At 38.8% G+C, this 11,461-nt stretch overlaps 1 protein-coding gene across 4 annotated transcripts in view; it reads right to left on the bottom strand.

Annotated features, from left to right (window-relative positions):
* Window positions 1-1,679: 1,679 nt before the first annotated feature.
* BCL9 (BCL9 transcription coactivator) overlaps window positions 1,680-11,461 on the bottom strand; it is a 129,179-nt gene continuing 119,397 nt past the window's right edge. For all 4 annotated transcript variants that reach the window (XM_081327191.1, XM_081327190.1, XM_081327192.1 and 1 more), the window contains 2 exons: window positions 9,728-9,988; window positions 1,680-3,794 (listed from right to left, as the gene is read on the bottom strand). In XM_081327191.1, coding sequence (XP_081183317.1) covers window positions 2,692-3,794; window positions 9,728-9,988 — 1,364 coding nt within the window. In that variant the 3' untranslated portion in view covers window positions 1,680-2,691. The remainder of the gene's footprint in view (window positions 3,795-9,727; window positions 9,989-11,461) is intronic.

Below are 11,461 nucleotides of genomic sequence, written 5' to 3'. Positions count from 1 at the left end.
CATCTCCAGACGCCTATGTTTCAGCTTCCAGAATCCCTCAAGCCACATGGCAATTGGTGAGATTTCTTAAGAGAAGTCTGTACATCTGGAAGACCAAATATGTGGGAAGTCTGCTCATGTTTAGGAAGGTTACACTGCTAGCAGTGATACGCATACATTCAAAATACAGTTGCCTGCAAATTTAAGTACCTGTAGTCAGTATTTCAGTGAGCGTTAAGTGAACAGCTGACACCATTTCTACATAATGCAAATTTGAACTTGAATCTTTCTGCAAACATGACTGTGTTGTGATTTATATTCAGTTGATAGATTCCAAATAAAGTAACACATACAGAAGACGTTTACATTTGGACATCTTCTCATTCAGGCTTTGTAACACCTCCTTTGACTTCAAATGTTAGCAGTAGTGACCTAGGAATCTCGCTGTTGCTTTTGAGATTTTTCCCCACTCTTACCTTACCTAGGTCTGGTCGCTCAGAAATTCTCTTCCCAGAGATATCCATTGGAAAAACTTAGCATATATTTCATTGTTAATTTTGAGGCATATTTTGGATCGTCTTTTTGAAATAACCAACCTCTCCTTTAGTCTCATTTGTCCACTGACTATAGGATGTTAGCTTCTGATAGAGAATGTTTGCAGCTGAGGGATGAAATGAGGGCTCCTTGAAGCTCTCTGGGCTTGGTTGTTTTCTTAACTGATGTTTCGTTTCCCAAACTAGATAACATCAGTACTGGTAGCAAGTGGGGTTCGCTCTCAATTTATATTTTAGTGGCTTGCCCCTCGCCAACACTGACAGGCAGTTATTTCAAATGGTTAGAGCCCAAACTTCCTGAAATAACACAATCTGAGAGGTTTGCCAACTTAGGTATTTGTTCACCAATTGACATGTCTTCTTAGACTAATTAGAATCATATAATTTGAAGGGTCCTTCAAGGTCCTCTAATCCACCCTGCTGACCCAGTGCAGGCATTATCAAGCCATCTCAGAAATAATTGCCCAATTTTTGCTTGAAAACCTTCAGCTCAAGGAGGCAGAGTAGCTCTTATGTCAGAAAATTGCACCTTATTGTGAGTTTGGGTTTCTGTAAGGATTCTTGTCCTATCCTTGGGCACTATGGTAAATAAATCCACACCTCTTCCCTGTAACAGCCTTTCAAATACTGGAAGACTACTGCTGCTTCTTAGTTTTCTCTTCTCTAGGCTGAACATTCCCAGTTCCTTTAATAGGTCTTTGTAGGATTTAGAGTTCAAGTATCTCTTTGCTTTCAAACAATCTTTGTTTCTTTGCAGGGATTCCAATACATTTTTCCTTCTGTGTGGATATATTACAGACCATGCACTGTATTTAATTTGTACCAAGCAGAGGTTACTTTGTCATTTTGTTTGCTTAGGGAAGCTTAGAAATTGCTTCTGTTTGCTTAGGAATTCACTGGAAACTTCAATGAATTCCTAAGTTTTTGCATGCCACGATAGCTCTTCAAGAAACTTTTGCGGCCACAATATTGTTTCTATTACTTTGCATGGTAAACTGGTCTATAGTTTAAGAGGAAATACGTATTTTAAATAAATCTTTACTCAAGTTAGTAACTATTCCAGAAGTACAAAAAACTTTACTATACAAGGCAAATTTGTAAATACGGTAAGTGAAAATACAAGGCAGCTGTAGACTGTGGCGGAATATTATGAAACTGATTCTTTTTTTTTTGTAAGAAACAATATATTTTATTTTTCTGACACCACAGCCCTGGCAAGTGGTTTTGTACCAAATTTAATGGAGGTTACACAGAACGTTTTACGCTGGGGACAAAAAAAAAGCCACAAAAAAGTCAGGATAACTTTTAGTGTCTGTTCCACTCCCACATTAATGTCACTGGGGGGGGGGGAGAGGAGGCAGGGGTGCTGAGAAAATAAGAAACAGTAAGACTACTTTCAAGTGTAACAGTGTCCAAGTCCAGCCTCTTCCTGAAAGTGGTAACACTCTCAGCACAAGAAGGGGCTCTCCTAGATATGCTCCCCAAAATAATACAATGTATTGCAGCTGCCAGAGGAGGAGACAGTAAAGGGGTGGGAGGGAGAGGCAAAGTGCTGGACAGCACTCATAATCTGAAAAATATGTCCTTAACTTATTTTTTTTTAAAGTTTACCCCCCTCACTGAACTTCAGTTCCTTTTGTGCTTTTCATTAATACTCTGCTCTGAGGTTGTAGTTTGGTTTTTCTATAGATTGAGTTGAAGGAAAATAGTCCAAAGTTCTGAAGATGGATTTTCCACCTAAAAGTAAACAGCCTTTCACCCCCAAGACTAAAGTCTCTGCTAAAATCCCTTTTACAATATAGTACAGTACACAAAAATAATCCCCAAAGATAAGTGAGTCCTGGGAGAAGCCAGTCCGAAGGACGTAAACATACAGAGAATGGTGCAACTCGTGACAAATGGCAATTCTCAAAATACAGCTACAGATTTTCAAAGCAGGTGCCATCACAGGATACCCAAGTACACAAAAATAATTTTTAAAAAATAAATTTTAAAAAAACAACCTGTTAAAATGAATTCATTTGTTTTCAGGAAATTCCATACATTCGAGATTTTCCAAAGCATCCTCTGGTCTGTTTTCACCTATTGCATGATCAAACTGTGCTCCTGGAATCTCATCTCAACAAGGATTGGAACCATCCAGTCTTTATGTAGCAGCTTAAAACATTAAATTCCCTGGGTTTCCAGGGCCTTGGCTAAATCCTCCCATTCCTACATCAGCAGCCATGCCCCTTGGCCTCATCTGTGGAGGAATCATGATGTTCTGCTGAGGTGCTATCATGCCCTGCATTGACATCATCATACCAGGTGAACCTACAGGTCCTGGATGGCTGTACAGCCCAGCAGCAGCTCGATCCTTGCCTGGAATCATGCCTACTGGGTTGCTCATTAGAGTGGGTTGGCCAGGCATTGCCGTTTGTGCTGGTGACATCATCCGGTGGTGAGGTCCCATCATTCCTTGTTGAAGGAAGGCAGGGGGTCTCATAGGATTATGGCCCGGCATGGAGGATGCTGCGCCAAGAGGAATATCAGGTGTGCCACCAGGGCCTCCCATACCAGGTAATGCCAGCCCCATTCTTGGATTCTGTTCTCCCATCATTCCCTGCATATGAGAATAGCCAGGCCCAACATTCTGTGGCTGTTTGCGGCCTGGTACTTCTCCACGAGGGAAATACTGTAATGTCTGACTTGGCTTCTCGGATGGAATTATCCTGGACAGGTCAAATTCTGGTATTCCAGTGGCTCCAGGGCGAATCACTTCTTGTAGCTCTGGATCAGAAAAAACTGAAGGCATATTGTTTCCTAGAACCGTGAAAGAGTCTGGCCCCCCTGGACCTCCAGACTTACAAAGTGCTGGATCGGTTGAACTTTGGGGCATGCTGGTGGGTCGCCCCAGAGGTCCTTCCCCATGGAAGCTCATTCCAGCTGGGAAGTTGCCTTGTCCTCCACTAGGACCGTTATGTGGAAATGGCACCTGCTGGGGAGGAGATTGTACTGGAGGAAATCCCTGTGGGAAGCCCAGGCGTCCTTGAGGTACCATTGGTGGGTCTTGGGAACCGTGGCCCATCATTGGATTATGTGACATCAAACCAGGTCCTACAGGAACCCCATGAGGAGGTATATTGGCTCCCATAGCATTCGGAGAGGGCAACTGATTACTATGAGTTAGTGGCTGTGTCATTCCCATTGGGCTAAGAGTTGCCATTGAGCCTGCTTGGTTGGGACCAGAAACACGAGGATTCTGGGGATTAATGCCCATTCCTGGAGAAAACAAGGGAAAAGCACATTAGAACAAAATAAGTAAACACATAAAATCATTTAATAGACACAAAACCACTTTTCTTCATTACTATACTATAGAGTTTCATGTAGGATATTGCTATATACCCAGTTTTTCAAATATTTGTTTATTCCGTATTATCTATTATTAGAGAAACATTTTTCTCCTAAGGAAAACACAGATGTAGAAAACGCAAATATAGGAAAACATAGAAGTAGATCCATATTGATCATGCTCACAGCTGTCTAAATGATTGAATTTTTCAAACTTTGGCTTCTCTGCCAAAGCAAGGATGCTGCGCTATAAGGGATTCTAAGGCATAAAATCTAAGCCCTATATCCCTGACACAGAATCAGTATTTTCAGTACCACTTACAATCCCATCAGTATTTTCACAGGAGAAACCCAAACTCAATACATTTCAGGAAATACCAATACAATAATTAAATCATGCTCTAGAAATAAATGTAATATGTTTCTCATACTGTTTCAGGGAACTATAACAATCACAAGTAAAATTTCCTAAAGTAACATAAATAAGAAATCCAGACAGTTACAGCCAACCTGCTGTTGTATTGTTTCCTTCTAAGCATTAATAAGCATTGGGGGTTTCTGGATCAACCAAGATATGAGTAAAATTTAATGACTATTGATTTTGAGCTGAAACGGTTATTCAAGATTTGAACCAATTTGATCTGATAAGCAAAATTCAAAAATAAGTTATAATGGGGAAATACAGAAACATCGGCTTTTGGGGGACAAAGCAGGATGAAAGCAGGTATAGACCTCCAGAACAGTATTTCTTAAAAGTATGTTCCACAGAAAGCCATTCTTCTGAAAACAACTTGCAGGTATGCTACATAAGCATGCCTGATCCTAAGCATACACCCTGAGTAGCATCCAACTTCTGCTTGTGCCTACAATGTTCTTACTCCCAAGATTTATCCTTTCCTGTTTTACAGATAATTGTCTATCTCCATTATGCACCTCAGCTCCTTTCTCAGTGCTTCTGAGGCCAGACCTAAGCCGTATGCCTGCTTTGCTATGGTTAGTTTGGTTGGTGAGCCATGACCTTCCAGGGGATGTTCAATAAAAAAAATATCCCGTTTATATAAAGGAAAGGTGGAGCTGCTAGCTATGCTTTAAACATTATGGCTTAACTCACCTGCCAGGAACAAGATATAAACACCATACAATGAATAAGATGGGACATCCAGCAAAACAACACATAAAAACCAATCCAACAAAGGGCTTTATCCAGCCTAGCCTGGAAACACAGGAGATGTAGACAGCACCTCATATATTGCTGATAAAATAGCTGGAAAGATTTCAAAAAGCCATGTTCTCTCGGTTTCGCTAATTTGCTCTTTCTAGTTTTACAGAATGCTGGAGAGAGATTAGATAAAGGAACTTGGAACTTTCTTCGTCAGCAGGATAACTTTCTAAAAACCAAACAGAATTGGATCAAGTTTTTGTTTGGGAGAAGCCAACAACAACAAAATGTTCAAAATTGGGCCAGATCAGCTTGAAACTGTAAAAAGAAAAAAATCAGAAATTGGACAGCAATCAAGTGAAAAGAATTCTGGAAACAATATTCTATTCTTTCTCTATCTTGCCTCATTCTTCCAACCCAGTATGATATAGGTAGTCCTCGGCTAATGACTTGATATGAAATTAATAATAATAATAATGATGATGATGATGATGATGATTTGTTGGAAGGGACCTTGGAGGTTATCTAGTCCAACCCCCTGCTCAGGGAGGAAATGGCTGTCCAGTCTCTTCTTAAAAACTTCCAGTGTTGGAGCATTCACCACTTCTGGAGGCAGGTTGTTCCACTGGTTAGTTGTTCTAACTGTCAGGAAGTTTCTCCTTAGTTCTAGGTTGCTTCTCTCCTTGACTAGTTTCCATCCTTTGCTTCTTGTCCTGCCTTTGGGTGCTTTGGAGAATAGCTTGACTCCCTCCTCTTTGTGGCAGCCCCTGAGATACTGGAACACTGCTATCATGTCACCCCTTGCCCTTCTCTTCATTAAACTAGACATACCCAATTCCTGCAGCCGTTCCCTATGTTTTAGTCTCCAGTCCCCTAATCATCTTTGTTGCTCTTCTCTGTACTCTTTCTAGAGTCTCAACATCTTTTTTACATGCCTCATTCAGCGACTGTTCAAAATGATGAAAGTAAAGAAAATATTTATGACTGGTCCTTGACTTACGGCTGATTGTGACTTGGGTACTTGTCAATTGGTACTAATTTAGGACAGTCACAGCTTCCCATGATCGCCATTGTGACCTTCATTTTGCCTTCTGGCAAAAATCAATGTAGAGTTTGTAACTCTTACCAGTATAGTAACTCTGAAAACTATATGGAATGGGACCCAAGTCGGTATGTCAGGCAGAGCCAGGAAAGTATCTTAAGTACAAAAATAGACCAGATTTGTCCGTCCATTTGTCTGGGGGCTATAAACAAAAATATCCATCACCATCCCCCAAAACTCAGTACTATGGGCTAGTTAGCACCTTCAAATATTACTGACTCTTCCATTCTAAGCTTCTGTCTCTCCTTTCCTGTCATCAGAGTGGAGTGTATGCCAGTTTGGTCTAGTCGTTAAGGCAGCAGGCTAGAAACCAGGAAACTCTGAGATCTAATCCCACTTTAAGCATGAAAGCCAGCTAAGCTAAGTGACTCGGGCTAGTCACTTTCCCTCAGCCCAATTCACCTCAGGATTGTTGTTGTGGGGAAAATAGGAGGGGAAAGGAGTACTAGGCACATTCATTGCCGTATTTATAAAAATAATAAAGTTGGGATAAAAGCATCAAAAAAATGCTCTGTGTTTTCCAGGATGCATGTAATCGTGCACACACAGCATGAGGGAAGAGAAGAAATATACACAGAGAAATATACCATATTACTTTATTACTAGGAGAAAATACAGATGCCTCCTATAGCCACTGCCAGTAAAAGGGTTGGAAAAATTCCAGATGATGCTCTGCATGCTTTTCCTGCTTTATTTTTTAAAAGAAAGGAGCATAGGATAAAAAATTAATCCTGCAGATTTTGATCAGACAAGTTTGTAATATGTTTTGTAGCATAATTTTTAATAGTCACCAGCACCAGATTCCAAATTTCCCTGAAGAACTTAGAGCTTATAAAAATTGCTGAAACAATGCTGGAATACTCTCAACATATATAAAACTCTTCTAAAACTGTTTTAAAGAATAAAATCTTACAACAGTTTAATAATCTCACTCTCAAGAATGCTTTGTTTTTCTAGTTGCATAAGCCTAGCTATTAGCAAAGCAAATTCTTCTAAAGAAAATGCGCTTGTACGCTGCAACTTTATTTCTAGTAACATATTTTTCAGACTTTTAAAATCTGAATTATACAGAAAATAGTCCAACAGCAAGGATGCCATCTCAAACTCAGTCAGGCAATGAAAAGAATTCATTTGGAACCAGATAAGGCATACATTGCAAACAGAGAAAAATATTATATTTTTAAAAAAATAGATATGAATGAAGGATACTAAAAGTGCTAATGAATGCCAGATAGGCAGTACAGAGACCAACAGGCACTACAATACATGTAGTGAGAAGTGAACAAAAATAAGGATAAAAGATTCAAGCCTATAGAAGAAAATGCAAACTATATAAGGAAGACAAACAGAATTATCTGAATTATTTTTCTTCTTCCAAGCAAATCTACCTACACAAATTCTAGCTAAAAACTGACATACAAAATGCAGGATGCACTTCAGTATTCCTATTTTCAGAAATAATATAACTTTTCTTATATATATCAAAGAACCTTCACACTTTCAACTTTCACACCTTTACATCAATCCCTTTTTACCTCAAGTCTGAGGAAAATAGACAAAAAATGATTGAAAATCTCCGAAGTCAGAAAATCCATTATTTGAATGCTCTCCAAAATATTCTGAAACTTTCACTTGATACTTTTGATAAATTTGAACATTTGATTCAATGATTTAATTCAAAGAAGTAATTCAGTCTAATCTCCAAATCAAATTACTTGAGCTTGTCGATCAGAAGGTCGGCAGTTTGGCGGGTCGAATCCCAAGTGCCGCGTAACAGAGTGAGCGCCTGTTACTCGTCCCAGCTTCTGCCAACCTAGCAGTTCAAAAGCACGTAAAAATGCAAGTAGAAAAATAGGGACCACTACGGTGGGAAGGTAACAGCGTTCCGTGCGCCTTTGGCGTCTAGTCATGCCGGCCACATGACCACGGAGACGTCCTCGGACAAGCGCTGGCTCTTCGGCTTTGAAACAGAGATGAGCACCGGCCCCTAGAGTCGGAAATGACTAGCACGCATGTGCGGGGGAACCTTTACAACCTTATTAGCCACACTAGTCTCTCTGAACCACCAGGCTTTAAAAAAAAATTTAAAAAAGTTTGGACTCTACCATCATATACAAATAGAAGCAATTCATCCCCATTGTTACCTTAGCCAAGAGTAGCTCACCAACTAAGAACAATGGGCCTAATACTCTGGTGGTCTCAGAGAAACCCAGGTTGTCTAAGAAAATAAAAGCCTGTCTTTCATTGGCAAATGTCAATGTTCATAAAATCTCCATCAATGGATTACTGAACAACCTGTTAGGATTTCAAGGAAAAAGCCATTACCATCAAAAAAGAACATTGATGCCCATCTACAGTTTGTAGTGGGCAATGTCTATATGGGTAAGTAGAACAATGGTTCTCAACCTGTGGTCCACAGACTTCTGGGGGGCTGCAATGCCATCACAGGGTGTCCTCATAGGATTGAAGAAATGTTATGATTTGAATCTTGAATTAAATCTTGGGGTACATGGTCATAAAAGATATTTAAAGGCAGTTCATAGTGAAGAAAAGGTTGAGAACCACTAAGCTAAAAGATTACTGACGTGTTCTTGGATAGATGAAACCAAAATAGAAGATTTGGCTTATGAAAAGCATTATGTTTGGAATTGTACCAGCAAATTCTACAGGAAAATGTCAGAGTAGCTGTCCATTAATAGAGGCTGAAGAAAAAGTTAGCTATGCAGCAAAACAACCCAAGCATACAAGTCATCCAAACAAATAGTGAATAAAGCAAAATAAACTTATTTGGGAATGGCCAAATCAAAGTCTGATTTTCATCCCATAGAAATATTGTGGAAGGTTTGTAAGTGGGCATTTCATGCAAGGAAGCCCACAAAAATCCCCGAGTTGTTTTGTAAGGAAGAATGGGCTGAAATTCCTCCAAGTCAATACTCAAGACAGTTAATGAAAATGTTTAGTTCCAACTATTGCTGCCCACGAGACACACCAGTTACAGAAAAGGCTCACATACTTTTGCCATACACAAATATATCATTTTTATTTTTCTCAAGTGAACAAACGAACAAGCAAAATGTTTTTGACCCATTTGTTTAACTGGGTTTTCCTTATCTAGTTTTGACTACTTGTGTGGATCTACATATGTATGCAAAAATACTGAAAATTCAAAATGTTCATGAACTTTTAAACACCACTGTATAATTTAAAGAAACTTGGAAGTCACAGTGCTCCATTTTAAATATAAGGAAATATATTCAGAGAAGTACTGATAGTAGAAAGGTAAGAACAGAAAAAGAAAGGGCAGTAAGGGGAAAGCCCTTGCGTATATGTTTATAAGGAGAGTGTCCCACGAAACATATTATTAAAATATCCCCAGTACGTGCCTTTTACTATGCTCACTGTGAATTCATGTCTGGCTAATCATAGTCAATTCTTTGCTCTCAAATCATGCTTTTTATTGGTACAACCTTAGTGAGCTAAATCTACAAATTCATCTGTTTTCCCCACATCATAATTGCATTTTTATTTATATTATCTCAAGACAGAGGGTAGAACTGTATGTGATCAGGTAACAGCATTTGCAGGATTCTTGCTATTTACCTGAAAGATTGTTAATTGATGGTAAATTTGGGGAACGCGCTGGAGGAGAGTCATCATCTGATGAGGCTACAGTCTTGATAGCATCATGATAGAGCGGTGTTGAACTGGGCATAGCGAACTTGGACATCCGGGACATCATGATAGAAAGAGGATTTTGAGAAAGGGTAGGTTCTGGAGGAATAGTATAAGGACTGCTGGAAGGAAGATTTCCAGAAAGAGTCACAGGAACATTCTGACTAACTGTTGAAGGCGGTGCACCACCTGGAAACAAATACATGCAAGTTAATTTTTTTTTAAAAAAAAGTACATTGCTTAATAAACTTTATCAGAAATATATGCATTGCCAAAAGTTCCTGGCTTCTAACTTAGACGCTCCCGCAGCCATTTGAAATTACTTCGTAACATTTTTGTTTGTTCTAATCTTGCTTTTTATCATGTACTTGTAGAGTTTCCCCCTCAGCAGGAACATGCGAGGGATGAACTTAGAATCTGCTGTATGCAAGGTACATGATCTTCCACTGAGCTATTATAAGGAAAGCTGTTCTACAATTTGTCTACCAAAAAATAACTGAACACAACAACAGTCGCTCTCTCCAAAGACCATGATGCTTTGGCCACACTGTGTTTCATAATAAATGTTTACAGGAGACCACAAGATCTAACTATTCAAGGCTAATTAAGCTTTAAAGTGTTCTAGAATTCTTATGATGGATAGAGAAAGGTGCTGTAATTTAATTGACCTTTAGCTAATTTGTAAAAATAGGACCTTCCCAATATTACCCCATCAATCTTCAAATAAAAAAAGGACATAACCCTGAAGAGACATATTCTGTCCTTGTTGCTCATTCTGCTTTTTTGTGATAGCTAGGTTTGTCTTCAACACAGTCATACCGAGTCATATGAGTGCCTAAATGAAAGGAAGAAAGATGGGCTACATCTCAAGTGAAGCAACTGCAGCTTCTCATGACATGTTTGTTACAAGAAATGCACAAGAGTCAAGAATTATATTATATACGATATATGTACTACATAGGATTAAGCAGCAGTTTGAAAGCAAGCATTTATTTATTAAATTTATTTGCTGCCCATCTCACAACAAGGTGGCATTAATGAATATGGTGGTAGTAGTCACCATATCTGTTTTGTACCTATCGATAAACCAGGGCAAGAGGTATTGTACTTGTAGATGGCTTTGGAAGAAAATGAATGGTTACAAAATACCACTTTCACAATCTTCCCTATTTTAATTAAACATTTATTTTGAATATTAGTTACCTTACTAGTGGAAATCCCAATGCAAGCATTACAGCTCCTTTTCGGAGGACATGGGGAAGTAAAGCCGAACAAGCAGGAAGCACTTCAAAGTTTACACACTGTTGTAAACTATTTTTAAATGCAAAAGTCTAACTAGCTTGTAATTTTTCTCTAATATTCTAATATGATAGTAATTACTGACCATAGCAAAAATTCTAGGCAAAATTGTTTTACAATTTAAACCACATTCTGCATATAGTGAAGCATTTTTATTTTAATAATTCTAGAATTAAATTTGGTTAGTATTCAGATAGGACAAATAAAAGGACAAGGACGGTGTGTTGGTTGGAAACATTACTACCGTCAGACTAATAATTAGAAAGTGAGGAAGAGAACCTTATTTCAGAGGGTGACTTTTGAATTTCAGAAATAACTTCTTATTCACATTCAAATGAAATCTGAGTATTTTACTTCATCAAA

The sequence above is a fragment of the Vipera berus genome, assembly GCF_964194415.1.
Source record: "Vipera berus genome assembly, chromosome: 4".
Lineage (NCBI taxonomy): Eukaryota > Metazoa > Chordata > Lepidosauria > Squamata > Viperidae > Vipera > Vipera berus.
Note: the sequence above shows the minus strand (reverse complement) of the source record. Positions and strands in the feature narration are given on the sequence as shown.